The sequence below is a fragment of the Gallus gallus genome, chromosome 3 (assembly GCF_016699485.2).
Source record: "Gallus gallus isolate bGalGal1 chromosome 3, bGalGal1.mat.broiler.GRCg7b, whole genome shotgun sequence".
Classification (NCBI taxonomy): domain Eukaryota; kingdom Metazoa; phylum Chordata; class Aves; order Galliformes; family Phasianidae; genus Gallus; species Gallus gallus.
Window position 1 is genome coordinate 96,440,365 of NC_052534.1, and position 25,441 is coordinate 96,465,805.

Consider the following 25,441-nt stretch of genomic DNA (forward strand, 5'->3'; position numbering starts at 1 on the left):
ACCAGAAAACCAAAAGGAAACACCTCAGGCGATGAGGAGCTCAAATACTCTAATAACAAGGGCCAGATAAAGTGGCGAAAGTGAAAGCAGAGGACTGAAAACAGTACGGCCAGAGACATGGGATGGAAAAGGAGATGGAGAAGCAGGGCACGAGGCAGGAAAGCCAGCCCCAGCAGGAGCTGCAATCCAAAGCAGCTGAAGGATTCCTTGCTGCACACACATCTTGCAGCATCTTTCTGAGCAGGAGGAACGAGCCCAGATTGCTGTGTCTACAGTGAGTTCTTGTTTTATTTCCCATTAAGAGGGTAGACACCAAATCAGATTTCCACTCTGAGTTGCTTTACATTTTTAGCCCGTGATTGGATTGCAAATGCACGCTGCATATTTACATTTCTGGAAGCAGGCTCTGCTGCTGTCTTCTTAACCAGGATCCAAGTTAATTTGCTGAGCTTCCAGATGGGAGCCATTTGTTCCTCTATTACAAATTCGCAGGAATGCTTAATTTAATCTAGATTTTCTAGCTGAGGAGTTGGCCTAATCTAACATTCAGGCATTTTCCTTGCCTCCCATTCTGCTTTTTCCTTTTCCTCCCCCCTCCCCCTGAGCCAAATTAGCACTTGGGCAGAATGAAGCAAATTGATTTTGCAGTGCGAGCCACCAATCCGTCATCCATCCTGCCCAGCTCCTGGGGAGCAGATTGCCTTTCCATCTCCTGCAGAAAGGCTCCTGAGAAGAAGGCTGGACGTGAGGTGTGGCTGGAGGAGCCCCTTAGCAGCGTTGTGCTCGGTTTGTTGAGGCCCTTTACGTTTTGCCGTGTTCTTTGTTTTAAACTCTTCAAGGATCACCTGACTCTGAGCTCGTACATGCGCTGAATAAGAACGGTGTCAAACTGCTGTTGCAGGTAGATAAGGTTATTTGCAGGGGGAGGCTCATAACTTCCCTTAGCAACGTTCAGCCTCCGGTGAATGGAGTGACTTGCGATTGTATTATAGCCGTTTCTTTAATGCAATTTTAAACTACATGCCTCTTTACAATCACTTCTGCCCAGGGTTCCTAGATATCCATGCAAACACTGAGTATGTGATTTCCGTGGCGTGCAGCGCGTGCTGAAGAAGCAGATGCAGAGCAGGCAGGTGAGGTTAGCTCACGAGCTGGCCCCTTTCTTTGCTAATGCATTTTCCATAACAGTTAAGATTGCGGTAGGAAAAAATGATGCGTCACGTCTTTGCAACTTCGGTTTCAGAGTGAGTGTGTTGAAGCAGCTTGAGGTCAGCTTTCTTCTTTCTTCTTCTGCGTTATGAATTCCCAGTGCTCCCAATAGCCAAACCTCATCCCCGAAAAAGCCCGGAAGTGCTGCACACGGAGACAGCATCCCTGAGCCTTGGAGACCCCACGTGGCCTGGAGCAACGGGCTTGCTTGTGAGCAAGCCCTGAGCAGACTGGGTCAGCAGCCTGTAGCAATCTGCAGTTGCCCTATCTGGTCCTGCACGGATGGGCACAGGCCTGGCACCACAGCTCAGCCTCGGGACCGGCACTCGCCCCGAGACAAAGGCAGTGTGGTGGATGTGGTACAAGAAAAGATTATTTAAAAGATTATTTATTTGGTTCCCGGTACTCGGGTTAACAGGCAGTAACCCAAGCAGGGAGGGATTTATTTGTTAGGAATACAAGCAATACAGGAGAAGTTTAGATCCTTATCTTGACTGTTTGGATAAGGTACTGACTCATTAGTGGGAGAATTGGCTTTGTTTACTTACAGGCAGTGGGATGACATAATGAGCTACGCAGAGAAGCAATCGAATATTTGAAATTATATAAAGGATTCCATAAAGTGTATCCTATTGAAGTGCTGTTTTCCTTGCTCTAGGATGAGTAGAAAGGAGGAAGAAGTGGCATTTGTCACAGGAACAGGAGTATCGGTGACCTAGCCGTGGGATAAGCTCGTTACTTTGACACTGCTGCCTGGAAGTTTTCTCCCCATCGTGCTGCACATGCACACCTCCCTACGGCCCTTCAGGAGCTTCTCAGGATCTTCTCTTGCTTTAGCCTGAATGCAACACCGAAAACATGTCTGTTCCCCTGATCCCTCTGCTCCCCCTGTGCACAAGTTGTGCAGACGCCGCCGCACTGCTTGGCCAAGCTGCCCCATGCAGCCAGAACTGGTTCGGGCTACCCAGCAAATCCTATTAAGTCGGGAGTGTCAGTGCGGCATATAAAACTTAGGTTCAGTGGGGGCTATTTATAGCTGCAGTAAGAGTATTGTGTACACAGGTTTTTCTTTCACTCCTAATCTGGGACCTTGGCAGGTTTGCCATCCCCTTTACCTGCTCAGGGTGCCAGACCTCCAGGAACACTGGTGTTCAGCTGGGAGTCCTGGACGTCCTTTAAAGCCACCTGTGCACCTCTGTGGGGCAGGGACTTGTGATGTTCTGCCTGCCTTTCTCCAGCACCTCTCTTCTCCTGGCTTGCTTGCTTCCTGGCGTCGGTGGTTTGGCTCTTGGGGTGTGCAGTGCCCGCAGCCAACGGTGCTCCGGTAGAGGAGAGGTGGGCTGTGTGGAAGTGATTTACTTGAACTTCTCAAGCTCTTCTCTGTGATGAGTGAGCTTTCTGAAACACGGAACTTAGAACAGCCCAGGTTGAGAGTGACCTTGACAGTTCATCAGATCCAGTCTTTCCTGGGAAAAGAGAGCCTGGAGGAACTTACCTAAGACTCACTCCAGTTGCCTCTTGAGGACCTCCATTGATGAGCATCCTACTATGTCCTTGAGAATGTTGTCTTGGGGTAAGGCGTGGTTGTGTGTGTAGGACTTGGATTTGGAAGGACCAAATAGAGCAGAGCTGCAGAGGCAGGGTAGAAAGATTTGCTTGCTTTTCACGGGAAGGCCAAATTAAGCATCCTGTCACTGATGTCAGTTTGTGGTTTTGGGGCGGGGGGGGCTGGCTGAGTAGATAAAAAGGACTTGCCTCATAACAGCTGCCAGCCTGGTTTTATCCAGCAGTGGAACAGAGACCTTTGCAAGCATCATTTCAGTTGGCTTTTAGCTCAGGCTTTGGTGTTGTGCGAGTGCACTGATGATATGTCAAAGAACTGCTAGTGACTGTGTTTTAAGATACCACATTGTTCCTGAAGCACAAACAGTAGTGACCAGCACTAGCACTATGTGGGGGGGGACACTATGGGTCCCCCCCAAGCACCATCAGCCCCAGGATGCTGCCACAGAGGGCTAACAGATGCATTAGTAAGGCGTGTGAGCTTTCTGCACGCTTACCGCATTACATCGAGCTACTTGATTACAGGGATTGTTTATTTTATGGCTTTTTTTATATTCTTACTGGGAGCCATTTGTCAGTCTGCGTGGAAATCTGATTAGCTGAGAATTGCTAGCTCTCTGGTATATGTTGACCTATAAAGTGAAGGATGCAGCAATAAACACAGTCCGTTAAGCTGCTGCTGGAGTCGTCTGCAGGCTTCACTGAAGGTGGGAAAGGAAAGAGCTTGATGTGTGAGTGCCAGGGCACTTAAATGCATGGGCATTCAAGGAACAGGAGGCACAGGGGCACATCATGCGGCTTACCTGTCGCCCAGAAAGTATGCCTTTTTATTGCCACAGATAAATCATTTCAGTTTTTAAGCAAGGTGGTATCTGGCTTCCTTGACCTTGGCATCGGATGCCGTGCTGCATTTCCAGAGGGTGTTGCACAGGCTCTGTGCAGAAGCCGATAAAATACCAACAGGGTGACTAATGAGACCTGAAGCCTTGCCATGATATTTGTGTGAAGTCTCTCCATCTCCAGTACAGCAAAAGCCGTGGGCAGCTATAGTCAGTGTCCTCTTCGTTTGGAGTTTTTCCTTCTAATTACTGTACAAGGTTTTTTGGTCGGTTGTTTTTCATTTTTATATATAACTTACAAGAAAACCTTTGGAAAAAAGACATGCCACAGGTCTGGAGAACTTTGCTCTCGGTGGAGGTGCGTTCAGAACACGCTTCCAGCATGATGTGGAGTGAGGAGGTTTGAGGCAGAAGGACTGTGCTGCTCAGGTCTCTGTCTGTTGGCTGGAGGGCACAGCGGTGCACAGCTGGTCCATTTCCTTCTGGGTACCATGGAGCACTGACCTGCTTAGAAAACCCAATTGGCTTAGAGGGCCAACAGGGTTGGTCCAGAATAAAGCAAAGAGTGTTTATTAGCTAATGTCATCTGCTGCCCTAGAACCTTTCTGCAAGTCTACCAGCCTGGCTTTCACCATAGGTTTGTTGAGTTGGGCTGGGAGAAGACATTCATGAGTCACCTCTGCTGCTTAAAATGCGCAGGAATATTTGCCAGCTTTAACAAGAGATTCTTGAATTACTAAAGGTATATGCAAGGCTGTGCTAGCTCTACTTTTTGTCCTAGTGTGGAGGACCACTAAACGGTCGAGGTGTCCTAACTATCTTAGCTTCCACCTTTTTATGCTCTTAAATATGAGTTTATACTAATAAGTAGCGGTACCCATTAATTTTGTATTCTTAAATATTCATAATTTGACAAATTATTCTTGTTGAAGTTCTGGAAGCAAAGCCTGTGAGTCCAGTGGCCACTTGGAGTACACGAAGGTGCCCAGTACTTCTCTGAGCGCTCATGCAATGGCATAGCTACTGAGTATCCCAGAGGTAATAATCAGTAGTGAGATACTATGGATGAGTCTGATGCCTTCTTGCAGTGTCACGTGGTTCAGATTTATGTTGCAGGGGAGGGTCAGGTGGGGTTAGGGAAAGGCTCTGCACCACGGGGCGGTGGGCATGGAACGGGCTGCCAAGAGACGTGAGAGCCAGAGTTCAAGGAGCATTTGGACACCGCCCTCAGACACAGGGTTTGGGTTTTGGGTGGTGCTGTGTGCAGATGGAGATTGGACTCAGTGATCCTTGAGGGCCCCTGCCGACTGGGATATTCTGTCATTTCCAATGTTTGGCTTCATTTTACCACAGAGGGAAGCTGAGCATTGTACCAGCAGTTCCCATGGTGGGTGTGTGACCCGTTCCCCTAGCTCTGAGTTCCAGCTGGCAGTAAAGGCCTTGACCACTCAGCCTGTGCCTCTGAGATGAAAGCCCGGGGCCCTTGAGGGGGCTTTGCCCTGTGTCTTTTCCCAGATGGGAGCCAGGTGCGAGTTTCCACAGCACCACAGCCCGCAGTGCTCTCCTCAGCTCCTCACTGGAGATGTAGCACGGTGTTTCCAGAGGCTCCTGTTTTTGCCTGGATAGAAATGGGCGTTTTAAAAGAGGTGATGTAGGTAGAAGCAGCGTTATGGTTTCTTCCAGTTTCTGACTATAGGAAGGACATGAAACATGAGCAGGGCGAGAGTGAATGAGCGGCTTGTGTGTGCACGTTTGGCTTTGTGCTTAAAAAAAAAAAAAGAAAAGAAAAGAAGGAGTCTAAAAATAGGCCTCCCACAAGCCTGCACTTCCTGGTGAGTGGCAGCGGCCAGGGCAGCCCAAGCCATAGAGCCATAGGGCCGCTGTGTCAGCCTGGGGACAGACGGGAGGAGTGAGCAGGACAGCAGGCATCCTCCTGGGCTGTGCTGGGGTCGGACAGGTCAGGAGAAGAGCAGCAGCGAAGGGATCAGAGGTACACAGAATGAACCAAAAATCAAACTGCAGCCTCCGGTGGGCTTGCGGTGGGCACGCAGAGGCTGATAACGTTCTCAGCCCAGGGAGCTAAATGAGTTTTCTCCATGCCTTGCTCTGCCTTGCTTCTCTTAAATCCAGCAGCCAGTGATTTAGAAAGATTGCTCTGAAACCCCTTCTAAGCTTTATCAGCATTTCTCGTCATAACTCAGTTTCTACCGGTGTGTATATCATCTGTATGTTTAGGTTGCACATTTCTACTTCACAGCTCGCTGGTTCTCTGTGGGCTATCCGCCTCCTATGGGCATCCCCACGTGTCTGTTGCATTCTGCAGCACTTTGTGCTGAGCAGGAGGGTGAGGTGGCTTTGTTCAGTGACCCACCATCTCATTTTTATGAATGGTTCTGGTGTCTTTCCATCTTGTTTCCCCCTCAAAAGTTCAGGAGGGTGTGTGCTGCCCAGCCCTGTGCATCACAGGGGTGCATCCACCCATGCTGGGGATGCCCCAGGCTGGGCACCAGCACATAGGGAGAAGATGGTCCCTTGGTGGCTTGGTTGGGGACATTCAGGGTGGGTTGGACACCTGTTGAACCAGGTTGGAACTGCAGTCCTGAGGTGGGTTTTTATGGAAGGTGAGTTATTCATAGAATCACAGAATCCTTAGAGTTGGAAGGGACTTCTGAGGGCCATCCAGTCCAACTCCCGTGCAATGAACAGGGACACCACAGCTAGATCAGGTTGCCCAGGGCCTGATCCAGCCTGGCCTTGAAAGTCTCCATGGACGGAGCATCAACCACATCTCTGGGCAACCTGTTCCAGTGCCTCACCACCCTCCCTGTAAAAGACTTTTTCCTTATATCTAACCTAAATCTCTTTTTTCTTGTTTGGGAAGAACCAGTTGCAGCATAGGGATGCTCTCAGGGTATCCAGTGATTTTAACTCGTGCTGAACTTGTGTGACTAATTGCAGTCCAATCCGGCATGCAAAGCCAATGCCACATTCACGTGAGGCACCTGTATGACAGGAGGGGAAAAAAGTCAATTTTGTATTTGGATTCTCTGAAGGCTTTCATCCAGCCAGTCAGACCAGTCTTCTTGTTAGTCAGTTGTTGTTCTGATATTTTGGGGTGTGCTGTTCTTTTCTTTAATAAAGAAAAGGCTATGTAATAGCTCTGTGTCTCTTTAATGCCCTGTTATTAGCCTGAGGAACAGGGTATTGAACTGCCCTGGCTAAAGCTGTGAAAAAGAGTAATTTTAACTCCTGCTATGTGAAAACTCTTCCTTTTTATGCTGTTATGATGACTGCCCGTTTGTGTTCTAGCATCTGTTCCGGTATATGAATGTAGAAGGAAATGAGCTGGCTCAGCAGAAACTGAAACCCAGACTAATCTCGTGCTATAATAAGAGCTTAATAGCATCATTGTCCGTAGGCACTTCAGCAGCAAACTAAGCAAACAAAAATAAATCAGCGTTAGAAAACAGATCGCAGTGAAAGCATCAGCGCCGTTTGGGGGCCCTCTGTGGTGGGGAGGCTGGTTCCTGCCAAAGCTCTTTATCAGCTTTTGGAGGCTCGCTGCCGTCCGTCCCGCAGTGTCCTCCTGTTCCTTCACCCCACGCTTCCCCGCTTACATAACTGACTTAGGCATTACCTTCCCTGCTCTCCTTGACGTGTCTTTAGCCCCTTCACATCACTTGGCCTCTGTGCTTCGATCAGGAACTTCCCCAGTTAAAGCCACTGCTTCCTAGGGAAGGAGGAAGCGGTTTCAGGCAGAAGCAGCAGGTTTATATCGCTGCATGTTTAATTTTGCAGGTCTGTTTGGTTGCCTAAACTCAGTAGTATACCGAGGATGGTATCTCTAATTAAAAAATGAAGTCCCCATAGCATTTGAATTCTTGAAGCTTTCTCCTGACAGAAACTGAAAGTGGATTCTTTTGGTGTTGTTATCGGGCTGAGAAATGTAGAGATTAGCAGAGTGTAAACAGGAGGATGTGCAGTTGTCCTCAAGTGCACTAATGATCTGAGTAGCCAATTTGTTTAGTGGGAGAGTTGTGACTGAGCCTGAAATTTGGCACTTACGCTTTGAATTTGTTATATAAAACTAAATAAAGTGTGGAAGTGGAGTTTCTAGGCATTATGCTCCAGCTTTGCCCTGTCATAGAATGGCTTAGTTGGAGGCGAACTTAGCAATCACTGAGCTACCAACCCCTGCCATGGGCTGGTTGCCCCCCACCAGCTCGGGGTGCCCAGGGCCCACCCAACCCGGCCTTGAGTGCCTGTGGGGATGGGGCACCCACAGCTCTCTGGGCAGTCTGTCAGCCTGTTTCTGTCCCATGCATGGGGACTGTGATCTGTGCCAATGTGCCAGCTCTCGCCATGGGCTGCTGCGTTGTGATTTAGCTCATTCCTGTGAGAGGAGGTGCCAGAATCTGTACTTGCTGGTTGCCACAGGCTGTGATGATTCGTAGCTGCTATTTATGTTGTGCTTGAACAGGTTTTGGCACCACTGCTCGATGATGGTGAGTTCCAGTATCTGGAGAGGGATAAGTGTTCTTCGAGTTCAAGACACGACCATCTAATACTGTTAGTCTGGGTGAGCGTAATGATATGTTATGAGCTGAGAGGCGATGGTAGGAAAGAAGTCCACAGCCTTTTGAAGCAGGGGAAGAGGATATTGCATTCAGCTGTGCTACGTGTTGCCATTTATCAGGCAGCTTCTCTTCACCCCCGGCTCCTTCCCTGTGCCAGCCTGGATGGATTTTGAGGCATCCTGTACCCAAGTGAAGGCAGCGGGCGCTCAGCACCTCACCACACCGTGGGCTGTTTCTACCAATGCATTTTACAAAGCAGCACGCCCAAGCGTGTGGGTTTTGGAAGCTTAATTCAGGAGGCATCGCCGCCAGAGCTGAGCCGTTGTGTTGGCCTCTGGCTGCTCCTGGCCAAAGCACGGTGCCCTCATGCAGGTGGTGCTGCTGGGTTTTTGGTGAACAGTTGGACCTGAGGGTGCTCCTGCAGAGGGTGTGAAGTGCGGTTGCTTCTGTCGAGGGGAGGGTGTGTGCCTTTGCTCCCACAACTCAGCCACGGGGTGAGCAGCAGAGGGCACATTTTGGCTGTCTGCTCTCTTCCTGAGCTCAAGCTCTGTGCTATGTGAGGGTGTGAGCACTTGCTGAGCTGTGGCAGCAGCTCTGGTCACGCTGCAGCCTGCTGGCAGTGCTCAGTGGTGTGTTTCCAGCAGCCTTTGTCTCTTTCGCTGCTCTGGTAAAGGGCCATTTTTATTTTCTAAGCGAACCATTCTGCCTAATGGCCTCTTGGCCTCTCTGCTGGGCCAGATCTCAGTCTCCCTTCAGAAGGAAAAACCAAAGCAACAGCTGGATGATGTATAAAGTACAAATACGTGGATGTGAGAAGCTGCACTTGCTGAAAATGTTTTCCAGTACACGTATCCAATTCAACAGCAAACAGAGAGCGATTGTGGTCTCCTATCATTAGGGCTGTGGTTAGGTTTGTTTGTTTGCTTTTGTACAAGCCTGAGTGGGTGGTTTTTTTTTTATGAAACAAATGCAGCACTATTGCCTGCCTGCGTGGGGTGGGTGGCAGACGTGGCCCTCCTGATCACTTGCAGCAGAGGCTGACGACTCCCTGTGTGCACTGCTGTGGAGATGGCTGTGCTGGTGGAGATGTTCCAGAAGCAAGCTGGAACATTTCTTTCTTACGTTGTTTTTCCACTGAGCTCCTCATCTCTTCCATTAGACCTCAGTGGTTATCGGCGTAGATGCATCTGGGAGTGCAGGAGCCAGCATCTGATGCCACAGAGTTGCCATTTGTCATTAACATAAAAGAAAGTCGGGATGTGGTTTCAACAGCTGATGAGCCCTGGGGTGGAGGTCAGGGAAATGGCACGGGATTCAAGGGAGCTCTGTGCCACTGCATTAATGCACCCTTATCTGTAAGGAGGGGAGAGGATGCTCCGTGGGGAGCAGCCTTGGTACAGCCAAACACAGATTGACCCGAAGCAGTCCTGGAAAAGACAAATCCCCTTCTTGGATGTGTTCCCAGCACAGATAAGGGAACACAGTGTCACTGTGCAAGCAGGGGCAAGGCCCCGTCCCAGATGGTGCGGGTGGTCCTGGTGGCCAGAGGCACAGAGAAAGGAAAACACATGTCTGGGAGGGGATGGGGAGCCAGTCAGGAAGGGCATGTGGGGAACAGTGGTGTGAGAGTGATGCTCTCTGAGCTCCTCAGTGTTACGGTGTTTGTAATAGGGCAGCTCGCCCTTAGGACTATTAAAACACTGTACTGCAGGATACCACATAGCACCGTATGGAAGCCATTGGCACTCGGGCACCTCCATGCCACTCACCCCAGCCATGAATTTGGCGTTGCCATGGGCTGCTCCTTGCTGTCCTTTGTCTGATTTCAGCTGCTTCTCAGCTGAGTGCTCACAGTATTGCCTTAATATGAATTACTAGAGATAAGCTGGCAGCTTTATAACAGCTGTACATTTACCGGGCACATTTTGTTGTCCATTGAACCCAGAACCTGGCAGATAATTGCTATGACAAATAGTTTGGGCTCCCTCACTCCCTTGTAAAAGCAGGGAGGAGCCGATCTCTTAATCTCTTGCAGTTTTGGAACAAGTGCAGTTTCGATGGCTATCTCGGCAGGTTGAAACCACAGACGTCTGTTTCAAGCCAGTGGGTAATTGCTTTGTGCAGAGCCATTCATGAACTAATTTTTTCCTCCAGGAAGCTGAAGTTTGTTTGTTCAATACCATTTCAAAGTAGTGCCATTCCTTACCAGAGAGCACGTGTGCGCAGCTCTGCTCTTTCTGACCTGCCTACGTCTTCGGTTTTGTTTCTTGAGTATAATTTGGAATATATTTTCCCCACATTGCATCTTAATGTGTCTAGCCTGCTGTTTTCCAAACCTGTGGTTTCCTTCCTAGTCTCCCTCATTTTCCATTATTAAATCATCCAGCCCACTGCAAACGCCTGAGATGTAGATTTAAACAACTTAGGCGCAGCACAGATTTTCCTCTATTGGGCTTACAGGCAGACTGTGCTCCTCCAGTACACCGAGTGTGTTGGAAAACAACAAGCAGGGCTTCCTTCACAGGGGCTGATGCTCAGGATAGAGTAGGGCAGGCAAGAAGCGTAACAGCTGAATACATGCATTTAAAATGGGTAAATCACAAGGTCACAGACGGGCTGAGGTTGGCAGGGACGTCCGGGTCCATCAGACCCAGCCCTGCTCCAGCAGGGACACCCAGAGCAGGGTGCCCAACACCATGTCCAGGGGCTTTTGGATAGCTCCAAGGAAGAGTGGTGCTGGGACTCTGCCATTTCTTTCGAAGGCAACCCTTTTGGTGTTCAGCAGCACCCTGGAGCAATGCTATTTAAAGCTGTGGGCTGTAGGATGTAGGAAGCACTTCCTCCACGTTGATCTCTATCCAGACTCTGCGGACGCTTTTGTCTGCTTCCTTGCAGTCCCCACCCTGCTTGGAGCCACTCCAAACCCCGGGGCAGTGCGCTATTGTTTGGCAGGGTCATCCTTAGCTGGGTCTCCTTTCCTTTTCCAAAACAAAGTACTGCTGCACCAAAATGCCCAAGAGTGGAGGCACGGGCTGGAGAATCAGAAGAAACGTCCATCTGTTTGCTCTTGCCTTGCCACTGCTTCAGCAATTGGAGACACCGGTGTTGCAGAGAGGAAGTACAGCGGCTGGCCTTCCTCAGGGAGCACCATGGATGTTTACTGCTGCTTTTGTTGTAGCTGTGAGTCTGGAGGGGACAGGGAGGTCTCCAGATGAACTTGACAAGCCGTGTTCAGTCTTCTCTGCGATAGAGGGTTAAGAAGCTGAAGTAAAATATTCATATTCATCTGAAATGCTTTTAAGGTATTGCCTATTCTTATGTGGCGCCAACTATTTCCAGCAGCTTTGAAGCTGGCTCCCCTGGCCGTGGAGGTTCCCTTTTTAGCGAGCATCATACAAACAAAGTGTGCTTCATGGGCTCCAAGGCTAAGGGAAGAGGCCTTCTCCATGAGTGCTGAAAAGTGATGTCGGCACATGCTGGGAGAGCACAGAACCAGAATCTTTCACTTAGCACCTTGTCCTCCATCAGTGTACCCCTCCTTTCAATCACCACCTTTAAACACTTCTTTTCCTGTTTCTCCGTAGAGGAAGAAACTGAATGATAAATTACTGCATTGGTGTTGTGCAAACGGGCCGCTGACGGAAAGGTCTTGTTGACATGGTTTCTCACATGGGATTCCTTCTCCCCGTGCAGAAAAGTCGCTGCAGGTTTCCAGCAAAACAGTTATGTCATCCTTGGGAAAGGGATATTAAAAAAAAAAAGTGAGCCTGGTGGTTAGCATGGATCTCGGTTTGTGTAGGGTGAGAAATGGGTAACATGTTGAGTTTTGTGGGGTTTTCTGTTGCCTTGTTAGAAGCGGGGCTGCCCAGTGGTTGATACCAGGCACAGCCTGGACTTTCTTCAGTGACCGGAATGATAAAGGAAAAGAGAAAAGAGCAGCTGAGGGCAGTGCTTGGACACTCAGAGGTCAGCAGTGGCAGTACCTTGACACAGACGGACCCAGAAGACCATAGAATCATAGAATCATAGAATCGCTAAGGTTGGAAAAGACCCACAGGATCACCCAGTCCAACCATTCACCCATCACCAATGGTTCTCACTAAGCCATGTCCCTCAACACAATGTCCAAACGTTCCTTGAACACCTTATCTGCCCACAGCCTGGCACGGTAAAGCCTTCCTGGTTGCGTTCTTTTTCCTTCGCTAAAACAAAGTTCATAAAGATAGCACTATCTGAAAGTGAGATCTTAAGGTGGTGTCAGGAGTGGGGTTTTTTCTCCCCCCCAGGAATGTCCACCATCCACATAACCATTCAGAGAAGACACCGTTTTCCTGTTTTTCCAGCCAAGCCCTTCACTGATGCGGCACTGAGATGACAGGGCCAGGCTGTGCCCTATGTGTGGTCTCAAGGGGAGGTCAGCTCTCCTCATTTCATGCCTGTTGGGGGCTTCCTGCCTCAAACCCAGCTCATCTCCTTTCTGCCACCGTACCCACTTAGGGAAGAAAATACACCCATTTGGCCACCGCTGGCATCACTTAGAAATAAATTCAGTTAGATTTGATTTTCCACTTGCCGTCTTGTGCAGCCTGCTGACAGATGCAGCTCCAGGCAGCCCTCCCTGCAGTGCTCGGGAAAGCACATTTGTTGTGGGTATTGCTGAGATAGAGCCCTGGGGTGGAGGTTAATGAGAAAAGTGATGGCTGGGCTGGGGATGGCACGCTTTGCTCCTGAGATGAGTTGCGTTCGAGTATTGAACGCAGCACAGAAATGCCGGAGGAGGGAATAGATCGTCCCACAGCTGCTCTTTGTCCCCCTAAAAATGTCATCATGCGCCTGGATGTGTCTGCAGCTGTCCCCTGCAATCTGGTATCAGTACAAGGTGCTGATGCTGTGGCCTCAAGGCACGAAGGTTGTGCTGACCCTGACCTGTGCATGCAGCTCCCCGCGTGGCACTGCCCTTTCCTCCATGCGGGGTGCTGGCTATGTGGCTTCCCTGTAAGAAATAGCAATCTCTTGCCTTCTGGCTCCTTGCTTATAAAAAACAAAATCTGACATTAGCACAGCCACCTGCACGAAGACTGAGCAATGCCCTCCTCCAGTGCAGAGCTTGGGCTGGTTTCCAGCACCACCATATTGGTGGGATGCTCTTCTTACACAGATACTTTACAGAGCTGTTGTTTTACTGGGTTTCCTACACCTGTGCAGAAAGAGAAAATAGTGTGAAACACTGTTTGCTCATAGGTTTTCAACTTAGGCATTTATTTCATTCAGCAGACAGGAAAATAAAGGTGTGAAGCAGTTAGATTACTGTCATTAGTAGCTTCACCGAAGGGGAAAGGAAGCAGGGGTTTGAGAAGAATTTGGTTTGTGGTGTGGTGAAATCTATTTCTGCAGGTGAATTAAGTGGTGGCTCCTGTCCTTTACTAAAATGGTGATATGTAAAAACAAGCAGCGCTGCAGAGAAGGTTTGTGTAGAGAGCTTGGGGAGTAAAACAGAGGGACGTGGTTCTGTTCGGTTTGAGACTTGGGCAGCAAAATACTGAGTAGCAGTAGGAGCTGTTAGCAGCAACTGTGTGTTTGGTCAATGAAAATGGTAGGGGCAAGCGATCTTCCTCTTTTCTTTTTCCCTTGGTGGCTCATTAAGCATCTAAACAAATTCCAGCTCAATTTTTGTTTGAGGTAGCTGGTTGGCGTACCTCCAAAGCCCCATTTTTTATCATCTTCTTGCTGAGCACACCTCTGTTAAGTAAGGCTTCCTTTTCCCCCTCAGTTTCTCACCAGTCTTTCAAAACCATCCCAGCCCTCCTCCATGCCAAAAACAGCTCCAGTAGCTGCCCTGGGATCCCCTGGTCCCTCAGAGCCCCCATTCTCAGCCCCATCCGTGCAGCTGGGAAAACAATGATGTCAGATCTCATTTTGCTTTTCCACTTAGGCATTATTAGCAGTGATAACGGTCTCACAGCCCAGCCTCTGAGGGCTGCTCATCGGCTGTCACTGTCTCTTCTGCAAGCATCACTGTCCCCAAACTCTTCATCTTCCCCACGTGAATGGCGCTGGTGCTGTGGGCTTTGCTCAGCTGCGGTTGGTTGGCGCTTCATGCTGCCACATTTCAGTAATTCTTGTGATGCAGAAGAAGGAATTTGGTTCAGTTTCCTTTCCCCCAAGGCTGTGATTATTCTGCAGAGAAGACAGATACGTAAAAAGTGGGAAGGTGGCATTTGTTGCTCAAATGAGTAGATGTGTATCCTTTAGTGCGAGCAGACATGACTTTTAAGAAGTCAGTAGGCCACTGAACATCCTGTAGTGCTTTAGGGACTTTGTGATGGTGGCTCAGCGCAGCAGAAGGGGAAAAGAGACCAATCTGTTGCCTCTGTGTGACTGTAGCAGGGCACTGCTCAGTTTTTTGTTCCTGAAATCTCAGATGTAATAAAACTGAATCACAGAATCACTGAGTGGTTGGGTTTGAAGGGACCTCTCAGCCCCACCGGCTCAGGCTGCCCACTGCCCACCCAACCCAGCCCTGAGCATCTGCAGGGATGGGGCACCTGCAGCTCTCTGGGCAGCTGTGCCAGGACCTCACCGCCCTCTGAGCAAAGCAGTCTCTCCTAACATCTAACCTAAGTCTCCCCTCCTTTAGCCTAAAGCCGTTCCCCCTTGTCCTATCACTATCAGACCATGTAAGAAGTCAGTCTCCCTCCTGCTTATAAGCTCCCTTCACATACTGGAAGGCTGCAGTGAGGTCTCCCTGGAGCCTTCTCTTCTCCAGGCTGAACCTGGGCTGCTTTCTGTCCTTTCCTTCCCCCTGACCTTTGGGAACCGCACAGTGTTTCTGTGGTTTGCACTCACGGAAGATTACTTGAAATCACATATCACAGTAGTGCCTTGAATTAACATGACGTGGGCTTTTCCTCGTGCAACCCAACCGGCTTGGAAAAAAGACCTTGTGCACTAAGACATTGTGCTGGCATGTTTTCCTTGCTGTATAATACTGTGTAAACAAACCAAACTTCTTTATTTAAGCCTTGCCAGCACTGCACGGCATCCAGTGGCAGAATGAGGCTGCCTGCTTCTCCCTTGCTTTCATTAAAAAATAAGAAAAGGGCAAAGGGAGGAGATGAGGAACATCCACTCATGGTTTGCTTTTCCTGTCTCAAATGACAGGCTGCGTCCCTGCCTGATCTGCTCCCACCCAAATTAACCTAATTTCCTAATTTGCTCAAAATATTTCTATGCTTTTCTTATTGCATTGGGAATATTTGCCCTTTACAGTAATAAGCTCTCCTCTCTGAGTTGGAAAATGTTGTAGAGAGCTCCCTGAGGAGCTGTCAGATTTTCTGGCCCTTGTGCAGGTCTCCACAGCCCTGTTTTCCTCATTTGCAGCAGTTGGTGCATTCAAGGTGGGTTTGGGAAGGCTGGCAGGGCGATGGGGCTGGGGAAGCCCCACAGTCAAACTGCAGGATGCAGCCTTGCACCCCAAATAGCTCTCAGCTCTGTGCATCAGTGCTCGGTGCCCACAGACTGATTCATTTCCCAAGTTAATCAGCAATACAGTCCTGAGGAAAGTGCTAAATAGGAGGAATCCAGAGCCCTGTAAGTGAATTTCTAAGGTTTCAGCCATTGCGTTTGGCTCCGTGAAATTGATGTGCCATCTTGGGGCATTCCTCTCACATCCCTCTTGGCAGGATTGGAGCTGTGTAATTCTGTCTTTCTTTGGAGAGCTGGGCATGGGTGCTCAGCTACACCTGTTGATCATTCCCAAGCATAGAATTGGGATTTTTATGGGACTTTACTGGTGCACGAGTGCATGTTTATGATGCAGCTTTCCCAGGAATGTAGCCCTGGGGACATCACTGCATTTTTCTGCATGGTGCTCAGTGTATGCACTGAAATGATTCCCAGTTCTCTGCAAGAGACTGTGGCTGGCACAGGTGGGAATCACTTCCTTCCAAGCACTTTTTTTAGTAAGCTCTTGAAAAAAAGTTTAACTTAGAATCATAAAATCATGGAATTCGTAGAGTTGGAAGGGACTCCTTGTTCAGCTCCCCAACTTGACAACAAGTTTCAGGTAAGCAGTATGAAATCAAAGCGTGGTTAATCCTTGAACGTGAAGAAGAGAAAGAGCCCATTTATGTGTTTGCGTTGTTTGCTCTGGACTTGCCGGGTTTCGCTTTGCTCTGTCTGTGTGCAGAAGAACCTGAAGCCAGGGCTCGCCTCCCTGCTCTGAAGGCTGCAGGGGATACTTAGCATTAGGGCTGAATTTGTCCAGCTGGTTCTTTTATTACCTCTGAGAGATGCGGAGAAGCTCCTTGTTGCTGTTAACTTCATCACGAGGTGTCACTTTTGAGGATGAGGATGCTGCCGTGCCATAGAGGTTCACACAGACCCGGTATCTATAGCAGTGTACTTGTGTATCCTGTGGCTTCTCTGGTGCAGTGTTCATTGCTGAAGACATTGCCATTAAACCATGTAAGAGAATCTGCTCTTCACTGCAGAGTCCATTATCTTCCCCAGGCCTGTGTAATTGGCCATTTCTCCTTGCAGCCCAGGTCAGACCTGATGCCCATCTCCCAGCAAAGCGTGCTCGTTATGGGCCATCTTTATAGTCCTGCTTTGCAGCACTATTTGCTATTTGACCTTCCTGGGTGGAAGGGACTGCAGCTTTTTTTTGGGCTTCCCACCCCTTATTTATTTATTTTCATACAAGGATCAAGCTGCAATAAAAACCAGCCTCAGAGCCAGCTGCGTTTTTGAGGTGTGGCTGTTGCTCAGTTGCCCCCTGGAGCACATCTCTGTGGCTGCCATCTGCACCTGGCTGCAGGGAATGGGATGCAGAGGCTGTGATACAGGCACAGGCTGGCTGAGGTTGGTGAGGACCTCTGGAGATCATCTTATCCTACCTCCCATAGGCAGGGACACTCAGAGCAAGGTGCCCAGCACCATGGCCAGGTCTTTTGGAGATCTCCAAGGAGGAGACCCCACAGCCTCTCTGGAACCTGTGCCAGTCTTTGCCACCACTGCTGCAAAATAACATTTCCAAGCAGAGCCTCTGTTAACAAAATGCTCGCAGTATCCCTGTGGGCTAATCCTTTTGTCTCCTCTTCTGCACCCCAGGGCATCAGTGACAGATCCGATGCTTTGGCTGTTTTAATAAGAAGTCTTCCACCCTTGTGGGAGCCCTTCTTGCATTTCAGCCCACCTCAGAGCAGTGGAGCAGCACTGGCTGCCTGCCTTACACTGCTCCTTGGCACTGGGCTCCCTTAGCCCCATGCTGCAGGTTTGGAACCATTGTGAATCTCAGTTCTGTTCTGTGACGCAAATGGTGCTAGTTTTCTCCCTGCAAAGCACGTAGCTCAGGTAACACAGAGTATTTATCGTGCGCACTGTGCACTTCCTCTGCTAAAGATCACTACTGTCCCACATTCAGGCATTTCAGGTCTTATTAATGCTATATCTGTACCCAAGGAGTTTTGCACAAGAAAGTGCCTCTTTAAGGAGCCATTCCTCTTGCAGCCTTAACTGATGCCCTGGGAACATCCCTTCAGGAGCTCAGGCCAAAGAGACTGCAGTGAAAAAGCCAGCCTGGTCCTGGTGTGAGCAGCAGCCTCTCCCACCACACGTCAGTGAGTACAACCGGCCCCAAGGCAAGGGATTGAGATAACACAGGCTCTTTAAAAGAACAACAGCATGCAAACATCCCAACCACCCACAGCCCTCATCACAGCACTGACCTGAGCATCCCGAGCCCTCTCCCTGCACTATCCATTAGCAGCCATCCTCCGAGTGCTCTCGCAGCTAAATCAGCCAATGAGTGATCTGCTGAAAGCAATCGAATGAAACGTCAGTGGGGTGCCAGCACCACGGGCCTCCTACCATGATTAGTGAGGCATTTAGGCGTTGCATTTTGGAGGAGCTACCTGAAACACAGTGCACAGCAAAGGTGGCTTTGAGATGTGCTGTAATGAATTAATGTTAGCGTCGGTTGTTTAATTATTCTTCACAAATTGGTTACAGCAACGGCGGGGTTACGTTTGGGTTGAGCACATTATGAAGCCTTTCAGAAGGCTCATATGCAAAAAGGGTGGTGTTTAGATCACTGCACGTTACTTTTCTGACATAAAATTATCCAAAAGAGGAGGAAGGGTTGAAATAACCTGTAATTCGTTGAATGCAAAGATGACGGGGATATAAAGCTTCTGAGGCTGAGATTAAATGAGCATCCATCCAAAGAACAGGCCACATCTTACTGCTATTAGAAGCATTGACTCTAACAACCAGGCTCCTGCTGTTGAGGGACCTCCCTTTGTAAGGGAAGAGGACAGCAATGGCACTAAACGTTTCCAAACCTCCTTTGGCCATCAAGTTCCAGCAAGCAGAGCCACACAGGGACCTGCAGAAAGCTGCCATGCACTGGGCAGAAGTAGGGTTTCATGGCTGAAACACAGCTTTTATGGTAAAGAGATGTGCCAAGGATAGCAGAGCTTGCTGCATTGAGCTGGGTTCTGCCTCCAAGCATTCAGCCACAGGGCAGGATGTGGATTTTGTACATCGCTGAGGCAACACACAAAATAAGTGGAATGCAAATAAAATGAGGTTAAATTCAGCTGTTGAAAAGCTCTCTGCTGCACAGCCCCGTATTTTTTTGCTGACCTTTAACATTTTTGTAGGTTCTTATGCATGCCTGGGATGTTTACCTCTGGGAATTGCTCAGCCCCGGTACATTTCATGGTGTTGATGTCTACATGCCATGCTGCACAGCATTTGCTCTTTTGGCTCTGGATAAGCGTGACGGGGATGCAAGGCAGGGCAGTGGCAACACTGCTTTGGTTATTGTGCACTGTTACACTTTTTGACAGAACAAAAGGTGGTTCACAACTTTTTGCCCATGGTAGGGAATACTGAGCTTATAGAATAAGTGGTTGAGTTGGAAGGAACCTCACAGCCTACCTACCCAACCCCTGCCATGGGCTGGCTGCCCCCCACCAGCTCAGGATGCCCAGGGCCCACCCAACCCTGTAGAGATGGGGCACCCACAGCTCTGTGGGCAGCTGTGCCAGGGCCTCACCGCCCTCTGTTTGGGCTCCTTCACTCCCATTGCTGTCCCTACCGGTTCCTGCTCAGTCATTGCAGCAGATCAGCAGTTTTGGAGGAGTAGAGGTCAAGAATTGGACCTGGGCACTGCAAGCTGTTCTAGGGGAGTGATAATGTATCACAGAGATAACACGGGTGCTCTCTCATTGGCAGCATCTGAGCCAGGCTCTGGGCAAGGATGGGGAAGCAGAACAGCAAGCTGCGCCCTGAAGTGCTGCAGGACCTGCGCGAGAACACCGAGTTCACGGACCACGAGCTGCAGGAGTGGTACAAGGGCTTCCTAAAAGATTGCCCAACGGGCCATTTGACTGTGGAGGAGTTCAAAAAAATCTACGCCAATTTTTTCCCTTACGGCGACGCATCAAAGTTCGCCGAACACGTGTTCCGCACCTTCGACACCAACGGCGACGGGACCATCGACTTCAGGGAATTCATCATTGCGCTCAGCGTCACCTCGCGGGGCAAGCTCGAGCAGAAGCTCAAGTGGGCGTTCAGCATGTACGACCTGGATGGCAACGGGTACATCAGCCGCGGTGAGATGCTGGAAATAGTGCAGGTGAGCTGCTGCCTCCGGTTTTATGTTCGTCGCTGTGACGTCTAGACTTGAGGCTGGGGAAGGTGCGTGGCGCTGGGACCCATCGTATTCTCAAGGAGTGGCTTGGGACCTGTGAGGTGCAAATGAGCAAAGGTCCCAAGAGATGGATGCAGCTCTGTGCAACGGGGTGGCGGCCAAAGTCTCGCAGCGCTCCCTAGAGATTCCTCAGTGGGGTTTTGATGGGGTCAGAAAGACCTAAATGCAAATTTTACTCTCCTGATAGACCTCGAGTTCAATACCGTAGGCTCCGAAACTTCAAATCTGAGTCAGTGTGAGCTCAAAATTAAAGACCATACCATGTTCTCGTCCCCTGAAGGCTGGGTCCCAGGTCAGTGGCATCCACCCTGATGGTGGGAAGCTTAGCATCCTGAAACACAGAAGGTACCTCTGAACATCAGGGAGCGCTTCTTGCTGTGCGGGTTGCTGAGTGCTGCAGCTGGTTGCCCAGAGAGGTGGTGGAGTCTTCCTCCTTGATTGATACTCAGAAGCCACCCAGACTTAGAGTAGAATCATCAGATCACCTGGTTTCAAGACCATCGAGTCCAACCACCCACCTGACCTACCGAGTCCCATCGCAGAGCCACGGTGCTGGGCGCCCTGCTCTGGCTGTCCCTGCATAAGCAGGGCTGGGAGCAGATGGACCCAGAAGTCCTGCCCACCCAACCACTCTGTGACCCCGTGGTTCAGCCCCTAACTGCATCCAAACCAGCGCCACGCTTGGTGTCCCCAGTGCGTTTCAACTGGGGGAAGAGGTCCCCCCTTTATGCGCCTTTGTATAAGTCTGAAAATGAATGTGGACGAGCAGCAGCCTCCCTCAGCCCCTTGTAGGAGGCAGATTCTCACACTGGCGCTTCACTCCTGTATCCTGGCTCAGACCTCCTTGTACATGAATCTGAACCCTGATTTTCTCTGCAGCTCACCCAGCAGCGTGGGCGCTTCTTTGAAGTGCGAATGAAGACAGGAAAGAAAAGCAAAAAAAAAAAAAAAAAGGGTCTGCAGTCAGAAATTCCTATTTGTTTTGGTTTATGAGGTCCCGCAGCTGCCTGACGGGGTCAGCTGCCTTTTTATTGCTGCAGGCTTAAATGATTTTTCTCAGTGCTGAAGCTTTGCAGCTCGGGTCGTGTTCTTCCTATATCTTTCTGTTGTTTTTTTTTTTTTTAATACGCAGGCAATCTACAAAATGGTTTCATCAGTAATGAAAATGCCAGAAGACGAATCCACTCCAGAGAAGCGAACAGACAAGATCTTCAGACAGATGGACACAAACAATGACGGTACGATCCCCTTCATCCTGCCCAAGGGAGTGATGCTTGGTGGGCGTGAGGATTTAGCTCTAGTGCTGAGGAGACCTGTAAAATGTGGCTTTATGTCTAGAAAGGCCATTTTTTATTTCAGAGCATTTTATGGCCGGGTTTTGGTGTCTGCTGCCACAGCCCCAGGGCACATTCCCATTTCTTCTGTGTTTAACCCTTGACTTCAGCAAGAACGTTGCTGGCAGCTTCTCCTTTGCACGTTGCTTTAAAGTATTGCAGAGAAAGGGAAACACTTAGAAACTTCCTGATAGTCATGAGTGCTCTTCAGAAAGCACTTCTTTTGGTGATATTAGCCTGAAGCTAGGATGGACGCCTGCCATGGCTTCTTCAGCTCTTGGGTAGCTTCACCTGGCTCGGGTGCTGCACCCAAATGGGGACCTTTCCCCATTCCTGCAATGGGCTGAGAGCACCCTGCTGGGAACCTGTGCTCCCAGCTGGTGACACCAGCACCATGCATCTGTGCCTCATGGCCTATGGTGGCACAGTGGGCCATGAAATGGGTGTCCTTCGTGAATGGGTCATGCCTCAGTGTCTCAAATGGAAGAGCCCTGTGGGAGTGGGAGGGAGGTGAGGGGCTACAGGGACAGCAGGGCTTCACTGCTCACCCCCAGCTGTGCGAAGCAGAGATTTGGGACGTCCAGGTTAAAACATGATAGCAATAGGAGCATCCTATTCAAAGCACACACAGTCAGGTACCGAGCCTCATGCTTCTGTTATTTGTGTGGCCCAGCTCCGTGCAAACTGCTGATGACATTAGAGTGGTCGGTTTGATGTTTGTTTTGGCCGTGCCTTTTTAAGTAAGAAATGACCATTTTTACACGGGATTGTTCTGCGGAGGAAAGATGCATCCAGGCTTAAGGGCTTGAGCAGGATTTGGCTGCCGTGCATCGTGCTAAATTCCCCTGGATGCATTTGCAATAGATTAGATATATGCGTGCTGCTGGTGTGCAGAGGGCTTGTATTAAGCTGCAGCGAGTGGCAGCGATGAATGACTTCTTTTCTGTTTTGCATTTCCTCCTTTGAAGGCAAGCTGTCCCTGGAGGAGTTCATCAAAGGTGCCAAGAGCGACCCCTCCATCGTGAGGTTGTTACAGTGCGACCCCAGCAGCGCGAGCCAATTCTGATGGGAGTGGACAGTTTGCAAGGAGAATCTCAGCTTGTCTTTCAAGCTTTGCTCGCAAATGGATGCCTTCTCAATCATTCCTCAACAGTTAGTGGATAAGATACCATTGCCAGATTGTGTGTGTCTGAGTGAAACAGCCCTCGCCCCTCACTAACACCAGTGCAGCTCTCCTTCGGCAGCTCCATTTCTGCTTTCCCGTAATGTTTTGATTCACTCCGCACGTGTAAGGGTAACTGAAAGGTGTTGACATGCAGATGCAAAGAGCTGGACCGCCGCTGGGGTGTCCCCTTCACTCCGGCTGCAGGGAAGGGGGTGCCCCACAGGCTCGGGAGGACGCTAGGTAGGACTTTGGCCCAGCGTAGCAGGTGGCAGGTAACTTATTTCGCTTCAGAAGTGACTATGTGAGAAGAAACGTGGACTGCACAGAGTAGAAAGTTCAAATTAAAAAACAAACAAACAAACAAACAAACAAAAAAAACAGAAAAAAAAAAAGAAAACAAAAAAAAACACAAAAAAGCAGCTTTTCCTGGGCATGGTTCCAGTTTTCTTTCTGAGGAAAATTGCTTGCACTTATCTAATGGTCTTTACTTTCTTTTAATATATATATATAAATTATATATATATGGTGAAGTAAAATTTTAAATATTTAGGTCATCTATTTAAGGCATAAAATAGACTCCAGCTTTGTTTCTTCTAGTTGTCCGTGATTTATTCCAATCTTGGAGATGATTGTTTTCTTTCTGTGGTATTTATGCATTAGCAAATTGCTGTTCCAGAAGAAATGCATGAGTAGCAGTTTGTGGGTATTTCACTCTGTTTAATTCCCGAATGCAAATATTTGTTCATTTTGACTGTCGATCGTCCCGGCGTTTCTGTATTAACGGGAGACCCGAAAGGAGCAAACCCTCATGTTGTATCTCTCAGTGGAGTCCTACGTTCTGGTGGTCGCTGCGTCCAGTGGCTTCGAGTGACCTGAGGTGACGTGAGTCGCACCGCTGTCCTCCACCTCGCTGCGCCTCTCCCCTCGCTGTCGATACGTTCAATAGTCTCGTGCATTCCAGTGTTATTTAATATCTGCCTAATGCCAAGAAATATTCATTGAAATAAAAGACTACTTTTCTTGTCCGTCCCTGTCTTCTTTTCACCCGAGTCGTGTGGTTGAGGGAGCCCAACTCCCTGTCCTGCCCTGTGCAGGTCACATCTTGCCGCATTGACTCTTGCTGTTAAGTAGAGAGGAGAGATGTTTGCAATATCCAAGTGGGAATGTGTTGGTAGGTTGTGCTTAGGCTTATGCCAGTGCTGCCATGAAGCATGTGGGAAGCACGTTCATGCACGTTCATGACTTTCATGAAGTGCACGTTCATTACCTTTTCCCCTAGAAATCCCAACTTGAGCCATTAAACCAACGTTTCTTTCAACTGCAGCACCACTCTCATGGTCCAGGTTGGATATTAGGAAACATTTCTTGTCAGAAGGAGTGGTGAGGCACTGGCACAGGCTGCGCAGAGAGGCTGTGGGGTCACTGTCCCTGGAGGTGTTCCAGAACTGTGGGGGTGTGGCACTGTCGCAGTGGGTCAGTGGGCACGGTGGAGATGGACCAGGTTGGACTTGATGATCTTAGTGGTCTTTTCCAACCTCAGTGACTCTATGATTCTATGAAAGTGAAGCCAGTCAGGAGTCTGCTTTTCCTGGATAATCCAAGGGGAAAAAAAAACCCAAAATATTGGGAAAACACGGGAACATGGTGCCTCCAAGAGGACCAAGTACTTAGATTGTGGCTGCTGTGCGGGGTCTTAACATGAGCCAGGCATATTTTTATTCAAGAACTGCACAAAAGGGACAACTGTCCCTTTTTTTTACATACTAAGGATGGAAGAGTAAGCTTGGTGCAGCTTTCAGACATACATCAAGTCTTCTCCCATCATTTGACTACTTCTGGAAGTGGCCCTTCTTTCATACGTTCCTGCCATCCCTCCTCTTCTGGTTTCTGCTTCTGCCTTTGGTGAGTAGCAGCTTTCAGCCACTGGTTGACAAAACCCCAACTGTTCCCACCAGAACCCAAAACATTTTCCAGTCTCAGGTCTGATACTTTTCCAGGCTTCAATTTGCAGCCTGAGACTCCCTGAGTCGAGTTTGCTCCTAACATCTAACCTAAATTGCCCTTCTAGTTTAAAACCGTTTCTCTCTGTCCTGTTGCTGTCATACCATGCAAGAAGTCGGTCTCCATCTTGTCTACAAGCTCCCTCTAAGGCTGCAATGCAGTCTCCCAGGAGCCTTCTCTTTCCCAGGCTGAACAACCCCAGCGATCCCAGTGGATGGATTAATGAAAAATCACCTAAGTAAAAGTGGAGTTTGGAACAAAAACCCCCACAAAACCACAGGTCCGTTTTTACCTGGCCGTATTAAGCTGTGTAATTATTCTTTCATCATGGAGATATCCAGCACTCTGAAAGCTCCGGCTAATTACTCCGTCAGCTCAGACTTCTCTGTATGAATTGCAGCTCCTGTTACACTCACTCCACGTTGTGTCATTGCCTTCTAAATAAGGTTAGTGCCTGCCTGGTTGTGGCTCCGCAGTCAGGGGAGCAGAGGCTGCGATGGCCCAGGGCCTGCTGGGCCTCTGAAGGTTTATGTCCCTCAGTGCCACTGCCGTGCATCTCCTGAACACCTCCCGGGATGGAGCCTCCACCACAACCACGGCCCCTTCCTATGCTCAGCCACCTCTCCATGAAGAAACTCTTCTCAGTCCCCAAGCTAAACCTCCCCTGGTCCAACCTGGGCTCTCTTTGGTGTCTTCTCTGCTTGGTCTCCAGTGCTGGGGGCTGCAGCACCACCCTCCCAGGCACATTTGGTAACCTTTCCTGCACCCCTCAGTGAGGCGCCGTGGCACCTTCCTTGGCTTTACACTGCGTCTGGACCACAGCAGCCTGACACTGGGCGCTAAGGGTAGGCCATGGTGCAGTGCAGTGAACGTGGCACATGCCAGAGAATCATAAGGTTGGAGATCTCCTCTAAGGCGACCTAGTCCAACCATCAACCCCTTGTCCCTCAGTGCCACGTCTGCCCTTCTCTTGAACACCTCCGGGGACAGTGACTCCACCACCTCCCTGGGCAGCCTGTGTCAGTGCCTCACCA

The 25,441-nt window shown here is 49.4% G+C and overlaps 1 protein-coding gene and 1 long non-coding RNA gene across 12 annotated transcripts in view; one reads left to right on the forward strand and one right to left on the reverse strand.

Annotated features, from left to right (window-relative positions):
• The window catches only part of HPCAL1 (hippocalcin like 1), a 51,966-nt gene extending 28,535 nt beyond the window's left edge, over positions 1-23,431 (forward strand). For 10 of the 11 annotated variants that reach the window (NM_205234.2, XM_015276026.4, XM_025148553.3 and 7 more), the window contains 3 exons: positions 19,430-19,832; positions 21,040-21,145; positions 22,210-23,431. In NM_205234.2, coding sequence (NP_990565.1) covers positions 19,455-19,832; positions 21,040-21,145; positions 22,210-22,307 — 582 coding nt within the window. In that variant the 5' untranslated portion in view covers positions 19,430-19,454 and the 3' untranslated portion in view covers positions 22,308-23,431. Of the gene's footprint in view, positions 1-5,449; positions 5,602-19,429; positions 19,833-21,039; positions 21,146-22,209 lie in introns of those variants that run through there. The other variant, XM_025148555.3, reaches the window with a different exon arrangement.
• Positions 13,427-16,604, reverse strand: LOC121110477. The gene is made up of 2 exons (XR_005858984.2): positions 16,471-16,604; positions 13,427-14,365 (listed from the first exon to the last, which is right to left on the reverse strand). It is a non-coding gene; the product is annotated as an uncharacterized LOC121110477 (long non-coding RNA).
• Positions 23,432-25,441: the final 2,010 nt, after the last annotated feature.